Source organism: Tyto alba, unplaced genomic scaffold (genome assembly GCF_018691265.1).
Source record: "Tyto alba isolate M040663 unplaced genomic scaffold, T.alba_DEE_v4.0 Super-Scaffold_38, whole genome shotgun sequence".
Lineage (NCBI taxonomy): Eukaryota > Metazoa > Chordata > Aves > Strigiformes > Tytonidae > Tyto > Tyto alba.
Genome location: NW_024881313.1, coordinates 26,376,376 through 26,402,801, shown reverse-complemented (window position 1 = coordinate 26,402,801; position 26,426 = coordinate 26,376,376). Strand labels below are relative to the sequence as shown.

The 26,426-nt window shown below is 37.3% G+C and overlaps 1 protein-coding gene across 16 annotated transcripts in view; it reads left to right on the top strand.

The window, feature by feature from the left end:
• Window positions 1-26,426, top strand: part of PARD3 (par-3 family cell polarity regulator) — a 459,468-nt gene that overhangs the window by 418,249 nt on the left and 14,793 nt on the right. For all 16 annotated transcript variants that reach the window (XM_042801882.1, XM_042801881.1, XM_042801880.1 and 13 more), the window contains one exon: window positions 25,465-25,585. In XM_042801882.1, coding sequence (XP_042657816.1) covers window positions 25,465-25,585 — 121 coding nt within the window. The remainder of the gene's footprint in view (window positions 1-25,464; window positions 25,586-26,426) is intronic.

Below are 26,426 nucleotides of genomic sequence, written 5' to 3'. Positions count from 1 at the left end.
ATCTTCGACTCAGTAGACAGTCGGTTAGAAAAGTTGACCAGGAAACACAAGACCTACTTTGTAGGTACTTTTCTGTTCACATCCCAGTCCAGGCATAGAGCTCCTCTGGATTAAGCTTTAAGTGCACTTTGTTCAGAAAACTAATTTATGGTATTTTGAATACTGCTTGAACTCTTTGGATTGTTTCAGAATAATGTGGTGATAAATATTCACATTATATTTCCTATTTTCACAGGATTCATGCTGGGGAAACAAAGTAGATAGACCATACAACAATAAATCAGTGTAAGGATGGGCTTATTAATGTGTCAGTCAAAATATCTTTTAATTCTTCCAGTTTACAATGTTATTTGCCAATTCTGCTGTTTGTATTGCACTCAACTTTTTGTCCTTAGTTCCACTTGCTGTTTTGTTATCTCATGGGGTTTTTTAATAGGAAATTAAGTCTCTGCTCTATGTAGAATTAACCAGAAAGAGTGTCTAGGACAAGCAGCTATGTTTCAGTATGTCCTAATAGGTTTGCCATTTCATACATGTATGGTTTTTATGTCTGTAATATAATAAATTATTTCAATTTCAGATTGTATCTCTTCTGTACTAAAATTCAGAACATTTTCTGTCAGGTAGGTGTATTACATCCCAGCATTAACTCTATCTTCCTGCATCAGATAATGCTCCCTATTTGTATTTGTTAATGAGTGCAGACATTTGTATTTTAGTACCTGATGGGGATGTAAGAGACAGAATATAGATTTTTTTCCCCCTAAATTAGAAAATTATCTGAATGGATGGTTGATTAATAATCATTCTAAATTAAAGTGCTTTCATAAGCTACCATATAGAACCTCACTTTTAAAAAATCAATCTTTCAAAGCTGTCATTTTTGTCATTCGTTAGGCATTTGTTGAGGAGTAAAGAGAATATTTGTCCTAATTCTGAGCTCCCTAAGCGGTGCCAAGAGAAAGGAAAAAAAAAAAGTCATCCTGCTAATGCATTGTATTGCCACAGAGATTAAATTGATCAGTCTGCTTAGGTATTTCCAGAGTGACCCTTGCTGTAATATCTGGGCTCTGTATTGATGTGCTGTACAGTGCACTAATAGGTAATAGAAAATATTTGAATAGCTAGCAGTATATCTAATTCCACAAATTACTTTTTGTATGGTGCTTGAAAGGTCTGAGACTTTGGTGAAATACTAAGAAGAAAGGAGGAGCAAATTTCTCAACTTGCATTAGCCGTTTTTGAGGACATGATGGCTCTGAGCCTGCCCAGGGAACTTTTCCACAGATGTTTATTGCAGGACTGGGACTGTGTCCGAGGGTGAGAGGCAGTAATTTATAAGTACTGATCCTGGATCTGTCATCTCCTCTCTGAGTGGTATTAACACAGAATTCTGCTGCAATTTCCTCTTCTTAATGAGCCAGCAAGGATGAATCAGTTAATGTTTGAACATATCTTTGAAAATGTTACAGGCTGTTCTTGTTTGACTTTCATTAAACTTTTATTTTAATCTAAGAAGACAAGTCAAACACAAAAGATATGCAAAGTACTTCATATTTTGGCCAAAGCCTGTTTAGAATACTGCACATGGATATCTTAAAAAAAAAAAAAAAAAGAGAGGAAGAAAAACTGGATAAAACCCTAAGTGCATTTACTGAGCTCATGTCTCCTGGTATCATGGTATCACTGACTTGTAATACCTAATGCTGAAGCTTCTTGAAAAGAGTCTGATCCTGATTCTTGCACAAGGCCCAGCATGCACTGGGGCAGGAATTTTTAGTTTTTCTGCAGGTGAATTTCCCATCATAATGGATGCGTTCAGTAAGCTCTAGTTATTGAATTTAAACAGAGTCTCAGTTCTTAGAGTAATTCAAGGAGTTTTGATCACTGAGACCCAACAAATGCCATTTCTGACCTCTTAATAAATTATAAATACATGACTCAGGGGCTCAGAGCGTGGATGCATTGCATTTCCTCTCTCTTGAAGACAGGGAAGCAGACTCGGTGAAGGAGTGCTTAGCTGGGCAGCGTTGTTCTTTGTTACTTTTTTCCTCTGCAGTTTCTTTTATTGCCTTTGGACATGCTGTAAACAAACACCAATCTTTCTCCTCTATCACATTAATTCACAGGCTGCTCGGCAGTCCTCAAATTCTCACAAAGGTCGTAACATTTCTTTAATCATATCTAGTTTACTTTTCCTGTGGCTGCCCAGTTTCCATGCTGTTGTGTCAAAAAAAAAGCATGTGATATTGACCTTTGGGTATCCGATTTGTTTGTATCCCTGAGAGGAAGGTAAAAGTAGACAAGATCACAGTTTGCTAATTGTGTTTTTTGTTCTGAATTTATATTGTATTTAATTAATCCCATGCTTCATGTCATCCATTAGTCACCTGAAAGGGCCAGAAATATTTTGACTTTGCAAGGCAGGTGATTGGGGAACAGGGCCTTTGTCTGAGGTTTCAGAGCTTAGTCACGTCTTGGGAAGTGCTGACGCACCTTGTTGCACTGACAAACACTGCTTGTGCACTTCATACTTAAACTCAGGGATAAGCTGGACATACCTTTTGAAGTCAGGACACTTTTTCCTAATGTCGTACTGGTAGAGACCTGTATATGAAGGGGAAAGATTTGTTTTCTTCATAATGTGAAATGTAGTCCTCAAAGGACCCATCTAGGTATTTCGTGTATCCTAAGTCTTGGTGATGCCTGTAGTCTCTTGTCATGATGCAGTCAGTTTCTTATGATGTTATTGTCTTTTGTACTGAGAGTTTTGATTTTTTTCTTAGAGTACTTTGTAATTTTTGAGCTGTTTCTGGCAAGAGGGTGGATAGGAGGACTCTTCTGAAGTGCAGTCTTGTTAAACCTGAGGCTACAGGGAGCAGGGATCGGTGGATTTTGCTGACCTTCCAGTCCTGTGCTGTAGTGTGACATTCACCTCCTGAAAAGGCAAAACTACCTTTATGCACCTACTAAGTTTTCAGACTAAAACCAAAGGGATGCTGTATTTGCAAGTATAAAGGCTATTATCTCAGAGGTCAAACTTTTGTTATTTCACTGCATACTCAAAAGTTTATTGAAACAAACTTTCTGTTAACACTCTACTCCCCAGATTTATTTCCTCTTAGTGACTTTTCCTTGTCTGCAGACCTCTGTGATTCCTCCAGGCTTTCTTTTCATTCTCATGTAGTTTTGCCTCTTTTCTACTTCTACCTTCACTTGCCTGGGTCTGGTCCTCCCTCAGTTAAAATACTAGTCTTCACCTTCCTAGTCTCATTCTCGTAGTGTGGGAGTCCTTTCTGTATCTTGGCATATACAAGTTTGACTTCAGTCGAGGTCCCCTTATATCCAGTAGAAGGAAAGAAGGGTCTCTGGAGGGCATGTCCTCTCAGATTCTTAGGTATCTAAGGCAAGTTTTACAGCTATCGTTCATTGTCTCTGTATACTGATTTCTCTCCCTAGATTAAAAACTGACAAGCTTTCACTCAGACATTTAACTTCATATGTCTAAAATTCAAGTGGGATGATCCTCACCATGATTATTTAGAGTTTTCATTACCGCTTTGAAGTCTTTGTTTCATTACAGATTTTCTGAACTCCATTCTTCTTTCCATCTTTTCCCAGTATATTCTCCAATAATACTGTCTCATTATTATTATCCTATTCTCCTTTTCCCCTTCAGATTTGTGCATAAATACTTCATCAGCCTTTAAATCTCCTGACGTCTCCATAAACATATGTTTGTTCCTCTTCTTTCTGCCTCAAAGTTCCCTTAGCTCTCCTCTAATTTAATTTTACTCTTCCAAAAATTGCTTTCTCCCACATGAGTTCTCCACAATCTTCTTTCCTAGCTGATCTGCAGAAGAAAGTAAGAGCTGAGAGGCAGAGATGTCTTGTATAATGTCTTTTTTACTTTCACACCAGCTAAAAAATGATTGAGGAGTGCTCAGCCTATTTTCACTGCTGTGCTCTTCTTCTCCCCATTCCCCCTCCCCAGCATCCTACAACACTGCTAGGAATTCTCAGCTCTGTTGACTTTCTTCCTGCAGAAGGCAGGTGGTCAGATGCCACAGAAGGCAAAAACATGGATCTAACCCATGAAGAGCAGATGTGTGTATTGGCCTGCAGTAATAGCCTAAAACCCCTAGAAATCCTTTCCCTTTACTGGAAAACAGATATTTCATACTACTGTCGTTAACATTTGCCTCCTGCAGTGGCCTATTATTGTTTAAAGTCTCTGACACATAAAACCAAAGTATTTATTTAAGAGGGAGGAAGCAGGGGAAAAATATACATTCCATCCAGCAAATTTGCTCTATTACCATATGTTCTTACTCAGCGGCTTCTTTTCCTCACTTTAAGCACGGTTGTAGCAGCCGCAGCAGCAGCACCTGCCTCTCCCCGGCTTCCCACGAGCGCTCTTAATCGGCTCTGCCTCACCCCCTTCTCCCTCTCAGCTGCCCTCAGCTTGCTGCTGGAGAGCGAGGTGGGAGGCGTAGCGTTTCTTTCTTGTTTCGCAGCTCCCTTACACACGTTTTACTTGTACGAATCTCTCACCTTGTTGGAACAGAGGAGTGAAAAGTCCTTGTGAAGGGATCAGATTTTAAACAAGCTTCTTTAAATTCTGCTTACCCACACCAGCCTCATCATGCTCCATGCCACCTAAGATGAGGGTTGTAGTAATTTAATCGTAACACTCTCCTTTTACCAACTTGTTCAATAACTGAATGGTACGAAGGGTCAAGGTTTACAAACTAGTGAACTCTGCTCTTGGATACTGTTGTTCTCCTACTTGCTTTTCCCATTGAAAAATAATTGCTTTGAGGACCAGAAATTATTACAGAAGATTACAGCTTTTGGAGCAGCCTCAGGATCTCGTTCCGAGGAGGAACACGGTCTGTAAAATGTTGTATGCCTTGCCCAGCAATTACTTTGTTGTAGCTAATTTTGGAAAGCATAAATTGCCTATTCTTTCTGAAGAGATGGGGGTCTTTTTGACCATCAGTACTGAAAGTGGATGCTTTTCCAAAAGATTTTCATATGGCTTCCACATAGTTGTACAAACAAGAAACAAAATATTTTGTTTCGATTTCACACATTCTTTTTTAGAATTTCAAATTTAAGTATTTTATGGTAAAATTTGTTGATGAACAAAGTTTAGTAAACCATCGGAACCACCTAAAATATAACTTTTAATTTTTCCATAAGGAAAATACTTAATTATGAATATCTAATTTCAACATATTATCACAGGCCAGGCAATTCAATCCACAACAAAATATTCTAATTTGTTAATTTTTTTTCATGTCAGTATTGCCAAGTAGCATTGATATCATCTTCTGTGGCAACTCATTACTGGACATTGTGTCTCATGAGGCAATATATTCTTACTTCTGGTTGAATTTTTGTGGTGTACATCATGAAATACCTCGTTTCAGTGAAAAACCCCAACCTGTATTGGAGAATAGCTACCTAAAGCACTTCAATTGCAGTCCTTGAGAGCCTGTAACGATTTGGGAGAGCACAGGTATTTCTTGAAGTGATCCCAAATGGAACCTGTACAGTTCAGGTGAACTGAAATGAACATTTTGATTTAAGGAATAATGAAGTATTTCATTTTGATAGATAATTTTAGAACAATATTCTTCACCATTTCTGCATCACAGTTTTTTCCATAGCTGCTTCTTTCATGGAAGACTTCAGTATTTCGACTTTGTACCCCATAGAAATTCCAATTTTTAGCTGGTTTTAAAAATCAGCAAGCTCCTGTGCATATTTCAGAGGCAGGGGATATATCGAAAGCACTGTCTTTAGGAATATGGTACATACATCTGTCCATGTAAGCCTTACTATTGTGTATTACTGATACAATGACTTTTTAAGAAACTTGATTGGAGTATGCAAAAAAAAATCTCTTAAATTATTAAAACCAGCATAACTGAGGTTGGATGGACAGGCTCTGGTACTGTACTGGAATACATAGTATTCTACCCTCTTGCATGCCCATGTGAGGTTGTAAAGAAGAAAGAGTTTTACTTATTTTCTTCTACACACTGCTCCTATTTGTGGCGGTGACTGGCTCTCACAGAATCACTGTGTTCCACAGGGAAATGGGCCAGGTTTGGGATGTCCTGGAGTATGTTCAGCCACACACACTAAGAAACCATAAGGCAGGCTGATTCTATTCATCACTGTTTGCCTTTTGGACCTGTTCCGAGGATGTCTGGCCTCAGGGCTTGTGGCAAAGCAGGAATTTGAGAGCATGGTAGGTTATTTGCTAGATATGCTCAGTTAGATAAGATGCACCATTGAACCTTTCTGGATGGAACTAGAATAGTTGTGATGACATTTGTTTTACCGTGGAAAGTGGTCGTTCTGTCTTTTATGGAATATTAAAGCAAAAAGACAATCAGTCAATTTTAAAAGCAGGTATATTTGGACAGTGAAAAGACACTGCACAGCCAGATCCACTGTAGTAGGAGAACCAGAAAACTAAATTGCAACTAACTCTAAGGGACTAGTGTGTTAACACTGAAAAAAAAGCAGTAGCTGAAATGAATATAGGAGTAGGAAATTCGAGGATGGCTGAATTTCTGAACAGTTGAGCACCATGTGAGTAAATAACTTGGTGTTCTACACACCAAAGCTAGATTTGATTTCAAAACAGAGTGCAACATTTGTCCAAGATTTTTAGCTGTCTTCCCATGTTGTAGAGTGAGTGTGCATATGCTCACACATGTGTGGCATGGTGCATTTCCTACATAATTGTTGAGATCGTCCCATTTGTTGGATCTGTAACTCCACACTCCAACATAATAAAAGGGGAGCAGTAATGCTTGAGTCTTTAGGGGGGTGGAGAGGTAGGGGAATGAAAAGAAGTTTATTCTTCTGCTCATAAAAATAAACCTACCTAAGCTCAATAGTTTTTCCATAACAGACATTATTAGGAACTGACTGATCAGCAATACTACCATCATACATCTGGCATTGAATTTCCCAAAGATATAGCTTTTTCATTATCCTAAAAAAACCAAACAAACAAACAAACAAACAAAAAAAAAAAAAAAAAACACAACAAAACTGTATGCTTATGCATAAATCCTACTCCTTTAGTGCCCTGTTCAATATGTAAAATTCTCTGTCAGCTCTTTACACTGCAGCATCAGATAGCATGGATCTAAAAAGTAAGTGCCCAAACCCAGAACAACAGAGAGCTATAAGAGATACTTTCAAGTGTAGCCAATGCCTTATATAATAATTCAGTTTTCAATTAATACATAGCAGCAAAAGACAGATGGACAAAAAATAACTAGAATTGTGTGTACTGGAATGACCATGAAATCCAGAACACTGACTGACAGCAGATGAGATCTGATTTATCAAGTAAGATGTATTAAACAGATGCTTTCAGAAATTGGGGGGACAATGATTCCTGATTATGGAAAGAAGCAGCAAAATACCTGCTGCTTTTGTCCCAGCTCCCTTATGGAAAAGGGAAGAAGCAGGCAGAACCTGTAAAAGGTGGCAGCTCATGTGAAATCTAATCCTGCTGGTTTACCACTGAGGATAATTTTAATTTCCAACTGCCAATGGCATTTACTATTCTGTATATAAAATCACCCTTAGCTGGTATTTTTTGACTGCTGATGAGCTTTATTCCATTACTTGCTGGATACTCCCATCTGTTGACTGCCGGGGGCACTGGGGACCCTGCAGCAGTTAAAAAGCGCTCCTCAAAACATGTAAATGCGAGGATGTGAGTGCTGGTTCCCATACACTGCTTGAAGTCAACTTCTAGCTAGGTTGGTTACCTGGGAAACAGCTGTCAGAACAGTGGAAAGGAATCTGTTTAGTGTGGTGGATGGGTGATGGTTTTCAAAAAAAATGAGAAACAACAAAAACCCCACCATTGCTCCATAATTTAGCTTTTTATGTGTAGCATGAAAGAAACAGGTGGTAGGGTGCACTTTTTAAGAAGTTTGTTAAGAATAAATTATTGCCCAGACTAAATAGTCTGGAACTGCAGAAATTTTTTTAATTTATGGGAAGGGTCTTTTTATAAGGGATTTAAATTTCAGTAATAACTCAAAATTTGTTTATAACAATACTGGAAATAACATCATTTTTGCCATTTATTTTCACTTTGTATGCAGCAAGTATGCCATGACAGAAAATAATTAAGCTATTGGTGGTTTTTATCTTCAGAGTTCTTCCAGAAACATTAGTCTTTAGATCACCCCTCCAATGAAGTTAAATATTGTTGGATTTTTCAGATAGTGGTTCCTAAATTTGCAGCAGAGATAGATTAAGAGTAGCTTTTCCAAAGTTGTCAGAATTAGTAATTTCTGGCTTCTGCTCTATGCTCAGATTCACTGACCTGTGTCACGTCTCAAAGGCAAAAGCAGAAAAGACAGTGAAATGAAAAAACTGATTGTCTTGGCACCAGTTATCATGCATTTCTGATGACCTAATGATAATGGCTCCATCAAAGCTCCAGTTTATTGCTCTGCTGTATTGCTGTGCAGTTTCCCTCTTTTTAGAGGGGGTTTCATGCTGCCATTTTGTCAGAGAAGGATAACCACATCACCCTAAACAACATAAAATATGTCTAAAAAGTATACATGCCTGTCTAGCTTCCCTGTTGATAAATCTCTCTTTTAATTGTTGTTAATGTTTGAATTTGAGATGAACTCCGAGCATCTCGCCACTGATTTGTCTTCCTCATATGACCTACGTGGGCTTCCAGAGTTTCACTGCAGTTTCTTTCTTAGGCTCCTCTTCTACCTTAACCCTGGCTTCCTTAAGGCAGCCAGAGGAGTTAAGTACCCCTCTTCTGCTGGCATACAGCAGGCATGGGACACCGTAGGGACCAGTTTCCATTGAAAAAGCCAGACTCGTGCCTTTTCCTCTGCCTCGTGTCACATGTCCCTGCCAGTGCTAGTGCTCGTAGAGGGATTGGGGAGCTGATCTTCCTGAAAGCAAATCTTGTGGAAGAAGAGAATAGAAAAGAAGGAAAAAAATAAGGTATTTCACTCAGCTCTTTGATTTGGATAGCTGTGTGACTTCATGAGTGCTTTGTGGCTCAAAGGTTGAGACAGGAACATTCAGCTGCCGAAGGCAGAACTTCTCCACAGCAGCCAGCAGTTACATCAGTTCAATCCAAGTGTGAAACACCCTGCAGTTGTCTTAGACTGTTTTGAGAATCCTAGCCTAAAAAGCCATGCAGTTATTCTACAACAATAATCTCCCAGTCATTTCATTTAATCCTCTAACTAAAGATTTAAGAAATTACTCTTCCCAGGTATTACAGATAGAGAAATTCCAGTTAACTGATGTGAGCATCACATCACTTAGCTGATAGGTATACATGTAAAGGCGGACATAGTATAAGTGTATTAAAATGCAGGAAGAGTTTCAGATATTGTATAAAGTATATGTGTTTGTTCATGGGTAAATGTGACAAAATTGGGCATGGAACAGCTCTGAGCTATTAAATTAAAAGGAAATCCCCTAGGAGTTGCCAAAATGAAAGCAAATAACATGTTTATACCTCCACATATCATGAAATTCTGATATTTTTTCAGAACTGTCCTTTGGAAAACTCCATTTAGTCTGTTTAGTCCGTCAACTGGAAAATTATCATCTCAGTTACCCATGTATCCTTGTTCCAAGATCTAAAATATTTCCCAAGCTTCCAAGGTTAGAAAAGATATCATATACCATTAGTCTGGAACGCCACTGCTCTGTAATGCTCATTTTCCATTGCTAGTACTGCTCATCAATATCCTCAAAACCACAGTCCTTAGCCTAAGTTAAATAAAATTGTCCTGTAGGAAACATAGGAAGGAAGGAAAAATATCCTGGAAGCTATTTGAAGGCAACTGAAGTTAACCGAGAGCAGGTGATGAAAGGCAATGATGCTAGATGAATGCAGCTTATTTCATGAGTTCATACTTTATGATTCTAGAAATAAAGGTCCTTATCCCAAATACTGTGTATATGATTTTACTTTTGGATTTTTTTTCTTCTTAAGCAATCTGATGACAACATTATTGCCTCCATTATCTGTTGTGTGGAAAAAAATTAAGCCCACCTAAAGGAACTAGGCTGTATCTATTCCTGCAGAAGGAGAAGCCAAATTTAGCACAAGAGATGTCTATGAGTAAAATGACGTGGCATGAAAAGGTTCCTGCATAGAGGAGGAAAATTTCACATGACTATAAGCATACATTTATGTTAATTAAGAACACATCCAAGGTTGGAGAGGCGTGAGAAATCGATATTACTGCACAGAATATATATGATCACTCTTAAATATGTTGTGCCTGTGACTGCGTATTACTATATGCTCCACACTATACTTAGCAAGTCTGTCTGTCAGAAAGCCCTAATTGCTTTATGTGTGAGAACATTAAGCTGCAATAAATTTATATACACAGCTGTTCCATTACTGCGGAACAAGTTTTATCTCCTAATAAATTGATGTTTCTTTTTAGTGTCAACTCAAACCAAAATTTACACCCAAGAAGGTGAACCTTAACATCACATAATTAGTTCAGTGATACCAGTGGTAATAGAGGGTACACACTGTACATCTCTTAAACATATTGATGGAAAAAAGTTTTGACTTCTGTTAATTGTTTCTTGAAAGCTTAATTGTGATTAAGAGCAGCTTTAATTGGAAAAGGAAAAAGAATCATGACCTTTAAATATACACTGCAAATAGCATGTCTGCATTTACAAGCAGTTGCACCATAATGGAAAACCTTAAAGCCTTCTTTAAAGTAGGGTGGGGGGGGAAAAGTCATTGTGGTTCTCTATGGAGTCACATTTAGGTTAATGGAACAGAAGCTTAGACTGCCCTGGACTTTTGATTAATATTTAATTAATCTTCTGCAGAAGACTCTGATTTGAATTAAACTGGGTACTAATAAAGGAACCAATTCACCAAAGAGTTCACATAAATTTGACCTGCCATTATGAGAATTTAAATTAAAATGGCCAAAGTTTTGTTTTCTGTTCTTTTTGTGCCTGCTTTACATCAAGTGCAAGTAATTTACTGGGAGTGATAGAGCTGGGAAAAATGCGACCTGAATGGGGCACTAGTAATAGAGCCATAGTTGTAATATAAGACATACTATTTGGTTTATTTTAAATAAGTGCCATGAGCTAATGAGTTGTATTGTTCTCTCAACACAGGCTTTTACAGCCCTTGCCAAAGAAGCAATTACCTGTACACAACAAGGGGAAATAAAGTTACTTATATGTAATCAGATAACCAGACTTGTGTCTCTGTCTTTGGTTGTCTTGGGCTCAACAGACAAGAGAATGAAAGGAGGAGGCCTTATGTGTCATGAGACTATTATTATTTTATTTGTTCCAGTAGCTTAAAATAATATTATTTGGTTAAAAAAAAAAAATCCCCAGAATAGTTTTGGGGAGCGGCTCATGCATCTTCATTGTCTCTTACTCAAAGTGGCAGTAAAAATGATGCAAAGGAAGGTTTTCCCCAACTGCTCTGACTTTCTTGACTCCCTTTTCCATTTTATGTAGGGGTGGCTGGAGTCAGTATTACCTACTACAAACACAGGGAAGCACTGAAGGGGCTCTTGCAGGATTCTCCTTTTTACAGTCCTGATGGATATTTAGCATCTGCTTGACCTCAACATAGGAAAAACAAGTTTGTAATTATTTCACTCACAATTTTTTCTGCCAGCTCTTTTCAAAGTTATGGTAGATACCATCACCATCTTGCATGCTAGTCAGCTGCTAACCTAATGAGCATCTTTGACGTGGCCCTCTCCATAAATTTGGATGATATCTAAATTCCACAGAATTTCTCCAAGTATCATTTGTAGGGTAATTTTTCTCATTCAGGTGCTCTGACTTTAGAGGTTTGCTCTGATACCTAATTCTGGTTTTAGGTGTTTCCAGCGTTGTCCTGTATAGCTCAGCTCCATTTGCTCTCAGTAGAGGTGTGGACACTGAGCTGACCACCTACTGCATGCGTTTGTTGTGGGGAAAAGGACTGTTTCACAAATGTGTCTGTGCCCATTATGCAAGAGCAAATCTGTTCTTAAACTGTAAAATCTTTGGTTAAGGGCTGGTTGTAGGCAGTCTGTACAGTCTGCTGCAGATAGGATCCTGCTATTTGAGTAGTGCTTAATGATGCAGAAATCTGGCAAAAATAATAAAAAGTAAATAGCAAAAGGGCAGCAAAATCAGATCTTTGTGGGTCCTGCTTCCTAAGGATATTTATCATTCTTTTCTTACATAGCCTCTAATTCCTGGTTTTGATTTCCCTGAAAAGCAAATTACTGTGCAGCTCAAATGGGAAAATTCACAGGAATTGAACTTTATCTGAGTTAACAGCATGGCAATATAAACTGCTCTCTGGAAGCCATGTCTTGCCTTCATTTTGAAAATTCCCGTAGATACTGATGGAGTTTGTTACCTTTCGTAGGGAAGAAGTCATTTTCAGAGAAGGCTAGTGCTTACACAAGTGATGTGCAATGTCTTCTACCGCTGCCCTCTTTACAGGATCATGTCAATCACACGTGACAAAAAATACAATGTGACCTGTTACAATATAACCCTACAATTACAGAGACAAAACTACACTATGAGTTGATTTCAGAGATTAATCATAAATACCAGTGCAGTTCTGTTGTGATGTTTCATTAGTCTGTCACTTAACAGCTCATTGCATTAATAAGGCTCATTGTATTGAAAAAGATTAAAAAAAAATTAATTGCAATTCTTATTTTTTCAGGTAATTGAAGAAGTTACACTGAGCTTTTAAGCTCAAGAGGTAGAAAAAATTGTTTTAATACTTTTTTTTTAATAAATATGTTTGTTAAAAATGACATGGTCTTCTGTATAGGCCTCTCAGACAGTTCAGCCTACTTGGATTTTTGGCTAGTGAAGAATAGTCAATGCCAGTAGAAACAAGTTTGCATTCGAACTGGCACTGCAGTATTGCTTATGTTAATAGCTGCAGTTACTTACTTGTAATATTTCATCTTGTCTTTTGGGAGCATAAAAGAGCATTTTGTAGATATGTATCAAATTCTTCAGGTCACCTGGGTTCGTACTTATGCAGGCTCACAGATCTGCAGCTTCATTTTCTTCTGCTGGCAGGAGTTCCACTTTGCTGGAAATACCCCAAGGAAATTCTTAAAGAAGATGTGGAGAGCTTTAGAATGTGAGGGTACAACTTATCTTTCTGTCATTTGTTTAATAATCACACATTTTCTGGTGTTGTAACAATTAATTCCTTTTTCTGGAGCGTAGTTATGTGTGAACTTTAGATGGACTTATTAGCCGTTTCCCTGGAATACAAACTGCTGCCATCAGTTGTTTGGAAAATTTCGATTTCATCTCAATGTGATTCTGTCATCTCAGCAAAGCCTTCAGACTCTTAATCCTGAAATAAGGAAGGAAGGAAGGGAAAGTATCTTAAATAATAAGTAACAGTGGCAAATTTTTGGTTTGAGGGGGGTTGTTTTTCATAGACATTTGTTACTGTATAGATCAAATGCTTAGTTGTCCTTTGACAAATGCAGTCCATTAAATGCTTTATTCATGAACTGGGACCAAGGGATTGTCTCTGTTCTAGCCTGCTTTCTGAAATAAGATAATACAAGCAATTTCTATTAAATATTATGCTTTAGGAGAGTGGGGGGAAAGGAAGAAATTCTTTAATCTCTTTGATCAGATTTGAATGCTAAAGAAATCTTATGCATTAATGTTTAAAATTAGAGATTTTATCAGCAATCATTTTAGTAAGTAGAACTTGGGCTGCTGTGCTGAATAAATATACTTCTTAGTATGTGTAATGTGTTGATTTCCCTGGAGTTGCTCTTTAATTCATTGTAGAGAAAGAATGAAGAACTAGTAAATAGCAAAAAGAAGAACCTGAGTGATATTGCTGTAAGTGGACGTGTTCAAATTGGTATGACATGCATCTTTCTGGTAGCCCAGGGATAATTTACCAGATCATTTCTATAGCAAATCATTTCAGAATCAATCCCTGAATTTCATACTGGTAACAAGAAGCTTAGAGCTCAAAATTATTCATTACTTTTTCCCCTCTTCAAAACTCTTGGTCAGATCTTCAGATGCCTATAAACTCTCAAAGCTCAGTTGGATTCAGTGGGTCTAGACAGGTTTGCACTGGTTAAGCCTCAAGCCCAGCATTACATTTTAGAGCTCTGTATGGGAGCTGGCATTGCTGTTCTTTAGTTAGAATCACATATGTAGAGATTTCCATTTTAGTGAAGCTTATGAATTAGAAATCTCACTTTTTTAATAGCACTTAGGAAATAATTTCTGGTTTCTAAACAGGGACTCGTGAAATGAGCGCACGTCAGGCGCTCCAACGGCAGCAGAAGGTTCTGGTTTGTGGCAGTGCTTTTGCTGCTGAGCTTCCTGCCTGAAGTGTCTGAAATAGAATTACAGTACAACTTATTAAATTTATTATCAGGCTCTAGAAGTAAAAGCATTTTCATGTTTTTATGATCTGACTGAGGATCTGTACCATGTGACTAATCTATTGGAGTTTGGGATATCTGGCCCCAGTACAAGTTTGAATGGCAGTAATGAGTGCCACACAGCCATGCTTAACATCTTCAAAACTTTTTTTAGCACTTGCCACTTGGACTGAAATCCTCCTAATTAAAGATGTCGGAATAAACCAGTATCTTAGAAATCCAACTGAAACTAGGTGATGATGACAAAATAAAGTGATACCAGTTTGGATATATTTTAACATGATGTCAAAACACATTGTCATCAAGATCCCCAGAGACACCATTATGGTGTCAAAATGAAACATTATCATCCTAAGACTACAAGAATAACAACATGCAATAATACCATTGTAACTTTATACTGTAATGCCAATTTGATGCAAAATAATTTTGACGTACTAAGTGGAATTACTTATTATACATATTTCATTACTTTCTGTTTACTAAAAAACATATGGCAGTTACGTTACTCAAGAAAACCTTGTAGCATTTGCATAGCATTTCCTGGAGTAATGTGAAAGTTGAGATACAAATTAGCCATACTGAGGAGATCTTAACCACAGAAGCTGTTATGTTGCAATGCTTGGCTTATCTCAGGCATGGCTATACACGTCTGTATGTTTCAGAAACTAAAAATCTTAGGGGTTTTTGCTGTGAAGGAGAATTGCAAACAGTAGTATAGTCTACTCTGTAAAGAACCATTAAAATTACAGTAAAGTAAATGAGAATTGATCATTGTATAGACTTTATACAGGGTCTCAAAACCCCCTTCTTAAGGAGGGATATTGTCCATTTGTGGATATGTGAATGCAAACACAGGGAGGCTGACTTAGAAAATTTTATTCTTATTCGTTTTTCTGCCTAAGGATTAAACTGTTGGGTCATACTGCCATGCAGTTGACCATCGCCTTCTACCAGGCATTCTTAGTACTATGTTTTCTTAGGATGATTCTTTTTTCACATACTTTGTGTCCAAGTTAGCTATCTAGAGTGCAATGGATCTGCCCTTATAATAGTTGTCTAAACCTACCCATTTAAGCCTGAACTTGTCCCTCTAATCTTCTTTGTCAATGAAGAAAAGTAATGAGCTCTTGAGGGTAAGTAATTGCATCCTAAGACAAGTGCAGTGAATTGTCCTCTGGAATAACTTATTTCTCTGTATTTCCCTTAGAAAGGGTCTAGATGGGTAGTTTTAACTACATGCCTACCTTTTAGATGATTAAAATTGTTTGAGAAAAATCCCACCTTATCTTCCTGTGGTAAATAAATTAGCCTTTATCAGGCTAATCGTCACGGTAAACCACTGAGGTGGTGTTACAAGTAAATGTTGCATTTCTTCTGCATCAAGAGAAATACACACTTTTGGGTATCTGAATTCTGCACTTGGGTGGTGACTAAGCAACCCAACAACAATAAACTTTAGAAATCAGGATTTCTAATCAAGTGTTTCAAAATAAAGCAAGACCTTCAGCAGTTATTGAACATCCTGTGGAGGACATTTTTAATATTTCTGGGAGGTAAAATGAGTGAAATAACTTTAAAATATCTTAAGTAGTAAAAGTTGAGTTCAGGCTAACTCATTAAATAAACAGCTGAATTTTTGGATAAAAGGTAAGTGCTATTCTTGTCTGTCCTTGCCTGGAATTGATTATTTTTTTGAATATAACTGTAATTTTATGGCAATTTCTAGTTTTAAAATTAATCAAGACAGTGTGGTGGTAAAGCATGATTGAAACATCTATTTATTAATATCTTCATCTTTACAATAAAATGCTGAAAGGATTTATGCAGAAATCAGTTGTTTTGAAAAATATATTGAGATTTTTTAATCTCCATGTGCAAATAATATTTAATTTAAAATCTTAATTAGTTTTTATGCTAATCGGTATAAATATTAGTGACGAACTTCATAAGAAGGCATCAGTGATGTAAATTTAGGCACAAATTGAAGTAATCAGTCTTAGCTTTGATTTTCATTTTTTCTTGGTTGAGTCATATGGGAAACTGCATGCACAGCACTAAATGATGAAATGCTTAACTCAGATTTAAAGTTTTATTTAAAGGTTGCAGATTATTTAGTGCCAAAGCCAAAACAGTGATTCCATATTTCTCTGTGTTATATATAGAATTTCTGATCTACTACTGGTGCTCCTAGCATAGATTTCGGAAACTATGTGAAGCTTTGACCTAGCCTTGGTATCCTTAGGCCAGTCATTTTTGTTTGTTTGTTTTTAATGGACAACTTCTCATTTTGCACTTGGAAATTACCCTATAGTTAGAGTAAGATATAATGTAAAATCAATCAAAATATTATTTGGAGATTTAGAATGAAATAGTCCCTCTGTCAAATAACAGAAATAATTATACTATAATTATGTTAGTGGCTGGTAAAAGACTGTGGGAGCCATGTGAACTTTGTGTAATGTATTATCTTTTTAAATGTTCAGGCATTTTAAAGAGATGTCTTTGTCTGTACATCACTATTTGACTAGCAATGTACTGCTTGATACTGTAGTTTTAGTTGTACTTTAAAATAAGATGTTATTTTTAGTGAGGGCAAGTGTTCACAAGAATCAGAAATGTTCTGTTGTGTTTTGCTAGTTGGAACACCCTGATACCTATTTCCTAAGCGTTTTCTGTGGTTAAAGAGAAATAAAATAGCATAAAATATTTTTGGGGTTTCCAGTATAACTTATGTCAATTAATTAAGTAAGACCTAAATACCTTTTAAAGAAGGTTTTTTTACATTGAAACAGAGCTAAATTTCACCATTTACAAACACAGTGTAATGGTGCATTATTTGAATAAAATATTACTCACTCACTTTTGATGAGTCCTTCAAACTAAATGGCACAATCAGGATTTTTTTTTTTTCTAGTTTTTTTGTCTCTAGACTCCTTCCATTCCTTCCAGTAAAGGACACTTGATTTTTCTCTACTCTTGTGTGGGCTAGAGTTGGGCTCTGAAGCAGCAGATTTTATACCGTAAAACATAGTGTCACCACATGGCAGTGGCTGAGTTGTGTAAGGTGTGCTTGGGGTGAGCTGGGTTATACCTACGTAACATGTCATTCACACTACACAGGTGGTGTTGGCTGTAGGCAGATGTTCCTTTTTGCAAATATCTGCTGTGATTTAAGAAGGGACTGCTGCCTAGGTGCTTGTTGCTGCCCCTGTGCTGAAGATTTATGCCCTCACATCTCATCCAGAGAGATGATCAGAGGGAGCTCTCCCTAAATAGCTTCCAGCAAAGCAGCTGGATTAGCTTAAACAGAGACAAAGGCTAACATGGCCTGAAGCCCACTAGGGATCTCTCTGATGATCCCTTCTGCTGGCACAGGAGTGGCCAGCTAGGTCCAGGAGAGGATTTTTTCTCTGTGGTCTTTGTTAAATGTCTTTGTATTACTGCGCCAGGCAGTCCTCCTCATGTTGACACAAAATAGCTTGTGATGCCCAACTGTGGACGTTCATCAGACCTAACAGCACTGGAGCCATCATTGTCTGTTCCAGTTAGGATAGGAAGATACTTAGAAGGCTAGACCCCACTTCTCCCTGTCTGCCTTTGAAGTAATTTTATATTTCATTTAGAATCAAAATTGCAAAATTCTCCTTTGCTTGATAACCAGTATTTTTGGTTTGGTTTTTTTTTCATGATTTATTAATTCCTTCTATGTGTATTTCTGCCATTTCCTAAACATCTTCATAAGAAATTCACGTTAGATATCATGCATTTCTTTTTAGGTTACATGTGATGTTCTCTTTATTCTTTTTCTTTTTTTTTTTTTTTTTTTTAACTTGGAAAATGCAATACCCTATGACAATGGCTGTAACAAGTTGTGTGTGGCTGAAAATTGGCTTGGCTTATATCTGCAAAATCTAACAGCTCCAAAGTAAGGCTTAGACTGCGTGATAACCCAGTAGCTGAAAATCTTTTTTCAGATGTTTATAGCAAGCTCCTAAAATCTCTGCTTTTCTTTTTAGTAGAATTCCCCTGAAAAGTAAGACTGGATTTCTGTCTCCGGTGTGCAGACTCTGACAGGCTAATAAGGAAGAGTGATGGTGGCAATAAAAAGGGTCTTGGGTGCATTCTTCAGATTTCACTGGTTGTAAAATGATGGTCCTGCTACAGAAGGGCCACAGAGGGACTCGAAGTGAAATCTAGTCTGGAGAGTTTGAAGAGACTGTTGTGGTGAAGTGACCTCCCTATCAGCTCCAGCTCTCCACATTGTTTATGGCCATCGCATCAGACGCGAGTGCCGAATTAAGAGCATTTGAGAGTATCTTTTCAACCCAGAGAATAGAGATGTATGTGGGTTTTTTTAATGATTTACTCTGTTGAAATTGATGTGAAACAATCAAAAAATCATGATGTCAAAATTTGGAAATTAATTTCTTTCACTGAATAAAGTGAGTGTATTGGGGGACTTGCGTAACTTCTTTGTGGTACTCGATTTGATGACTACCACTGTGAAAGTAAACTGGAAATGACAGAAAACTTCCTGACAAGCTGATTTCACATGCATACATACTGACATAAATCCTAGGTTTTAAATCCTTGTTTTGATGGAATTAATATGCTGAAGTGTGTAGGTATGTGTACAGGTAACATGTTGGATCTTGTCTGTCACATTAAGCCAATCCCCGAATTTAACTGCCTTTAAAAACTACAGACTTTAAAGGATATATAATGCTCTGTATTCATTTAGCAAATATGAAATGGCAAGAGAGAAGGATTTTTATAACCTTCTGAACAGTAGAAATAAGACAAGATTGAAAGAGATCGGGGGAAAAAAATTCAAATAGGATGTATACCCTTCAGCATGCAAGAAGCTGCCCTTGTTAGAAACTAACTTTGCATGCATAATTAATTTGAGCAGCGCATTCCATTTCTTACAAGTAGAAGAGAAATTAAATTCAGGTGTTTGGTGAACATATGGGGGATTTACTGTGAATTTATGACCTGTGGTTTGAGTGTAAAACCCCAAGACACTAGCTGATAAAACTTAATGAAGCTTGTGCAGAGAAGCTATTTTTATTTGCAGTTTTGTAATTGATACATTTTTGGTTTTTTTACATCTCTCCCCACCCTTTAATGCATTATTCCCAATAAATTGTTTGAGACTTAAGAAAAACAGAAGTAGTGTAGGATAAAACTTTCTATGCCACTTTCCAGGTTATAACTGCACCATGCTACAAGTACACTTGTAGTCTAACAAATTTGATCTCTTGCTTAGCTGATCTTTCTTCTCAGACTAGCTACAGCAATTCTGTAATCACACAACAGCTCTTTTATATGATGCCAGCCATGTTTGCTTCTGTTTGTGTGCTATGTCTATATGTGTTAATATCCATGTGTTCATGGAAAATCTATTCCCTGGTGTCTCAGAGAAGGACCGTATGTAGTGCACACTGGAATGAGAGGACTAGCCAAATGGTTACACTAATACAAGCATGAGGACTGGTATTTAGATGTCAAAAAATAAAACATAGAACAGAATAATGGGAAAGGACCAACCTGCTCTGGCAAGCTGGTGGCAGGAAGGAGATGGTGCAAACTCTGTCGCTGCTCAGCCTCATCCACCCCACGGTGTGTGGGCACAGTCATCTGTGTCACTGACAATTAAAAAATCTGTTTAAAGTGAACAGACCAGCAGACTGTGCATTGGAGTATGGTGCTGACTTTAAGCCTGGTAAAGGGCATACTCTCATTTTATTTTGCATCCGTGGCTTTTTGCAACAACTTGACAGTTTCTGCTTATCCACCCTCAAGGGCCATCCGAAACAGACAAATCCATCTGCTTGGAGTAAGCACCGTGGCAAGAGGGTGCTCGAGTTTCATTAAATGAAGCACAAGCTTTTATATTAGATTATATACACTCTGCTTTCTGTTGGGCTGTTTTCATCCTGCTGAAGCCGTGAAGGAAGGAAGAGGCTGATTTTTGTAGACACTCAGCTAGTTCTGAAGTTTGGCGAGGATGCGTGCTGCCAACTAAGGCACGGCCACCAGAGCAAGGACATCAGTAATCCACAATGGGACAGAAATAAACTCTTTCTGCTCCTCTTCACCTGTAGACACAGGCACATTAAAATTCAGCTCTTGATTTTTAATATGACATGAGTAATCTGTCCAAATGGAAAGGAATTTATTTTATACAAATAGGGGATAGTTATTTGCCAGCTTGAAGTAAATAAGAACCCATCTGTGTTTTATAACTGCTATCCAGAGATCTAAGCAGCCAGTCAGACCAGCGAGTCCCTGGCAGCTCCAATCCGTGTTAAAAGATTTCAAGGTGTAAAGAACACTGTTTGTTTACTAACCTTTTGGTTATTCTAGTCATGTTGCAACTGCCTGGTGATGTTGTTAAGACCCTCTTCCATGCTTTTTCAGGCCAATAAATTTTTTTTTCCAAAGCTTTAGTTATCCCTGTTCAGTAACATGTTTGTATCTACTTTATCACACTGAAAATCTGTCTGTTTTGAAAGGATTACAACTCTGTACATCAGTGCATGACATCACACTGAGACATTGCTTAATGATCTGAGACTGTGATGGTCATTGCTGCGGCTGTTTGTCTCTGGAAATATGTGACAGCTCTGGCCTATCTAAGCCTTGCTTACAGTTGCATTTTTAGCCCACACTGGCAGTTGTGTGTTTTAAAGCAGCATTCACAAAATAGCTGATTGTGAAATGTGCCATCTGCAGATGGAAGGTAATGGAATGCCAAGTAGAGATGTGACACAAGGAAGCCCAGGCACTTTGCAACCCAAGTTAACTTCAGTCCTAAAAACCTTTCCATGATTTTTATTTAAGAACATTTAATAATGACAGCACTTTGAAAGAAGAACATCACTTGCATCCATTGCTAGGAGGGGCTGATCGTCTACTGTAAATTCACAGCCATCCTGTTATTAAGTAGGCATAGGGAAAAGCTGTCTGGGCAAGCTGTGGTTACTGTAGAGAGTTGTAATTCCAGTTTTGCTAAAAAAATTTAAAACTAGCATGGGTCAAATCTTCAATAAACTTTGGATGGTTTTAAAGTTAAACTCCTTCCTTCCTCCTGGTTGTCTTGAATTCTTTAAGGTGAATTTGCCTTCAAATTTTCAGTTAATTTGCATGTAAAACTCAAACAAAACATGGTGCATTTACTTAAACTTTTGAGGACTTATGCCATATATCTTCAAAAGTCAAAAGGGAATTTGAGCAGCAGGAGCACCTGCAGCCTTGCATCCTAGTAGTTTGTTGATATGACCCTACCGCTCCTGGATGAATTAATCCAATAAGTCAAAATTCATTTTGCTTTAGACTGGTTTAGGACTCTTCACACTGGACATAATTTGTTTACATCTGTCCCAAGGGTAATGATGTGACGTACATAAAGAGTTGTAGGTAACACAGAACATCTCAGGACCTGAAAAGGAATAAAGTTAGGTTTGCACTTTCAGGTTTGCACTCCAAAATTTTGTGATGATTTTTTTGTTGTGATCATGATTTTTGCATTTCCCTCCTTCTGGAAGTAGTAACTGTTGGCTGTGGGATGAATGAGTTATCGAGTGGGTGTACCAAGTGCTCCCTGAGTGCAGTGGTAGTGCAGTGGGAGACATAAAAAACATAGTAAAAAAGCACTGATGATAAAATTAACTGGATGAAGAGAGGCATGAAAGGAAGTGGGAAAAGGCATGGTAGGCCAAGATGGAGATGTGCAAGCCTTCACTGGTGCAAAAGTTAGGGCAGCCAAATAATTTAACCTAGAGAATCAGAACAAGGTTGAGAAGAAAATGGAAATGAAAGGATGCCAATGTGAGATACAGTCTAAGCCCTCAAATAATATTTTCTTAAAAGTATCTTAGATCCTTCTTAGATGCCTGCCTTTTCCCTTTTCCTCTTCTAAATAAAAATGTTTAATTTTTTTCTTCTTACTATTATAAAACTGCTGACTTGACCTCACTTTTTGTGTCTCACAGACTTTTTGAGCACAAAGAAATCTGAGTAGATACAGAAGTGGTTTTGTCTTTTAATTTAGCTCTTTCTTTTTTGTGAAATAGTCCTTCTTTATAATTCACTTCTTTTGCAATTTTTTAAATTTGGATCATCTCCCTTGCTTTTCAGATAAAATAGAAATATTGTTAAAAGATTTAACTTTTCTGCCACTATCAAACATTTTAATAACTTTTAATAACTTTTCTTAAATCAGCTTGACTTCTTTTTTCTTTTCTTTTCTCCTTTTCTTTTCTTTTCTTTTCTTTTCTTTTCTTTTCTTTTCTTTTCTTTTCTTTTCTTTTCTTTTCTTTTCTTTTCTTTTCTTTTCTTTTCTTTTCTTTTCTTTTCTTTTCTTTTCTTTTCTTTTCTTTTCTTTTCTTTTCTTTTCTTTTCTTTTCTTTCTTTTCTTTTCTTTCTTTTCTTTTTTTTTTTTTTTTTTTTTTTTTGTTGTCATCATTAGAGTAAGTTCTTCTTAGGTCTGGAGAAAAGTTAATCATAAATCCCAGGATCCTCCTTGTTGTTCCATCTCTGCAGTGTAAAGGGTGTCAAATTCATGCAGTTGCTGTTGAAGAGAAGACATACATTTTGGCTTCATGGCATTGACACTATGCATTTGCTTGCTATTCCTCTGTTGATATAGTTGTTTTAATGAATAACAGCCACAAATGGGCAGAAGTCCTCAGATCTGTAATAACTCTTCTAGTAGCCCATTTTGAGGCTGGTAGAATGTGTCTGTTCCCTGCGATCTACAGGATTTAGTGCAGTACTTCTGGTGTTTGCCTTCTGTTTTTCTTTGCCATTGGGTAATTGCTCCAGTGTCACTTTTGCTCTGTGATCTCTTACAGTTTGAAACAACCTTGATTAAGGAAGGCTGATTATTTACCGTTCATCTTGAATACTTCAAGGTGCTACGTATGGTGCTTTCCTAGTAATTTTGCACCAAAGTTCAATGGCATTACACTTTCAAATGTGTGTTCTTATACCCTAAGTACTAATACTTAAAGTATTTTGCTGTGTTTAAGTGCAATTTATCTTACAGAAAACAGTGTCTGTGTGGAAAGTATTGGACTACTTGTTTGTTAGATTAACAATACCAGTTTTAAAAATCAAGAGACCATTTTAAAGTATTTTTTATGTCTTGTACTGAATTGTGGTGATTGCATTTAAAATGTGCAGTGTATAGAAATGCATGGGAAAACAAAAATGGTTGTGTAATAAAGCTGGGCAGAATCTGACAATAAGGAATAAATTTACGTAACATAAAACTGCAAATGGAGATAAGCTGTTTCACAAAATTAAGTTGTATTAAGGAAATAGAATTAGCAACATACCTACAATTAAGTGGAGATTTTGAAAATGCCACAATGTTTCATCTCCACCTAAATAAAGCTTTCTTTTAATTGTACTTTTCAAAATGGCAATTTGCACATAGAAGTTGTCCTACCCTACAAAAAAAGCATTTCTTAAAGCTCCATTTACAAACAAAAAAAAAAAAAAAGAAAAGAAAATGAAAGAAAACACTTCCCTAAGTTCCTTCATTTTCTTTGCCTTTGGTTTCAAATAAAAGAATAGAAAACCAAACCTTTTCAAAAATTAGCCTTTGCTAGAACCATGCTGATTTTTCTGTTTCGCCAAACAGGCACCGATAAGCTCCATTTAATGGGACTGAAAAGAGTGGGAGGTAACACCTCAAACATATACGACCTCCAATCCATTGCACCTACCAGTCCCAAAAGACATGGAAAACAATCACAAATGGGCTCCAGAATCGTGTCTTTTCATATGAGAGAAGACATGGGATATAAATTCACTGTGTTTTATTGTACCCTATGTCTAAGAACAGGAATCTATGGAATTGCTTTCCGTTGTCTCCCTGCAGATTTCTCTTTTGAAACAAAGTAATAGCTGACCATTCCTCATCAGCTCTTTTGAAATAAACAATGAGATGCAGGGCTTAAGAAGGCTACAGTAAGAGATTAAAATGCTTCTGGTTAGTCTTGATATAACATATTTGTTTGTCAGGCTTCTTGTGATTCCCACATTAACATGTCTGAAATACGGTAGGGGTTGTAGGGGTCAGGTGCAAGCCGCACAGCTGGAGAAACAGCAACAAGATTAATAAATATCCACTTTCCCTCTGGCCTGTGAAAGAAGCCATTCCTGTGCATATTTCATCATGTTTTCACATAAACCTGCACTATGGAAAGCAGATTACCTGCGACAGGCATTGTAGAAAAATTGATGGTTTTGAAGAATTTAAGGTTCTGGGTGTGATGTTACGTAGTGGGACCTCCAGGGCTGAGCCTTCTCCCCAGCCCACCAGCGTCCACGGGGCGTCAGCCAGCACCGGTCTGCTGCCCAGCTGCGTTCCTGCCTACAACACTGTCAAGTGGATTGCTTTTTACTGGCCCCCAAGCCTCTTAATGCTTTCAGACCGATCAGTCTAAAAGACTTGTTAAAAACAGAACTAAGGGATGACAGGCTCTTATTGATTGAGGAAAATAATCAAATTTTATATAGGTAGGGCCTACAGACATTGTAATGAATTTGATGTGAATAAAGATCTGACAGTAGTACAGTTTATTGATTGGGGGAAAGTAACTTTCATGTTTATTCAGTAGCAGAGATCATTAGGGCTTTTCTCTCAGTTTCCCTTTATGTTAAGTCTGACACTAACATTTGCATTCCTCTTCATTTCTAGATGTAACATAGACTGAAAAGATGCCAGTAACTTTTGATGATTTTTATGAATAGTCTTGTCTTATCTGTACACCATCCAAAGCTTCTTTAAGTCAAACAGCATTAATCATATTTTAAAAACTAAAGATCTTTCTACTAAATGCTTGGAAATTATTTTTAAGTCTATACTCCTGCACTGTAGTAGCAGTCCCATGCTAAGAAATAAGTCACAGATGGCAGTTCCCAACTATATTGATCATTTCCATCCTCCCTCTTTTAGCAACAGATCAACCCCTAACAATCATGACCGGATACAGCGCCTGAGACAAGAGTTTCAGCAAGCAAAGCAAGATGAGGATGTGGAAGACAGGAGACGTACCTACAGTTTTGAGCAACCATGGGTAAGTGTATGGAGCCTGCCAAATCTGGAGAGATTGGCTGACTCCCCCTGTCCCTGGGCCGGTCGGGAGCAGACGGATAGGGACGCAGGGTCCTCTGTGTAAAAAATTCTCCCCTTTCTGTTATCCCCATTTTTGGTTCACTGATGTTTATTTCATTTTTAAATTTCTTCAGTCATCTGTCCTGTGTGCATATAGCATTATTTGCTCTGTGTTTAGACCTTTGACTCTTGTGAGTTACTACTTGGATTTTTTTGCCTCAAGGACAATATCAATTATTCTGAAATTTTGTAGGAAAATCAGAATTAGAGAGAACATGTAACCTTGTAAATGGTGTTTTCTCTGAAACAATATCACTGTGATTAGTTCTTTTCCTTAGGAGGAAGAACTATGTATTTTCACAATGAAAAAGGAGAGATATGCATAATAGCATGCTTCACAATAGTACCCCTTTGCTACTTACATTAGCTGAAACAGTCTGTCTCAAGATATACGTCCTAATTGATCAATTAAATCCTGTTCAATCTGATCTAGTGATGTGATACAATTATGTAAATCCATGTGCTTATCTTGTTTAACAAAATTGAATGAATCAGTGTTGCTTTTTAATCAATTACATATCCTAAATTAGGACCCTTTAAATATGGGACAAATATTTTACTGTATTTTTGTTTAAAATTCCACAATAAAGACAATGAACAATTTGCTCACGTTCTCAAGAAAAGCAGGAGCTGTATGATGACAGCAGTAGAATCTCACACAACTTCCTCCAAAATGGGTGTAGGTGATGGGTTATTGTTACTCAGCATTATAATGCACGCAAGACCAAGGTGGAAATAGCCGA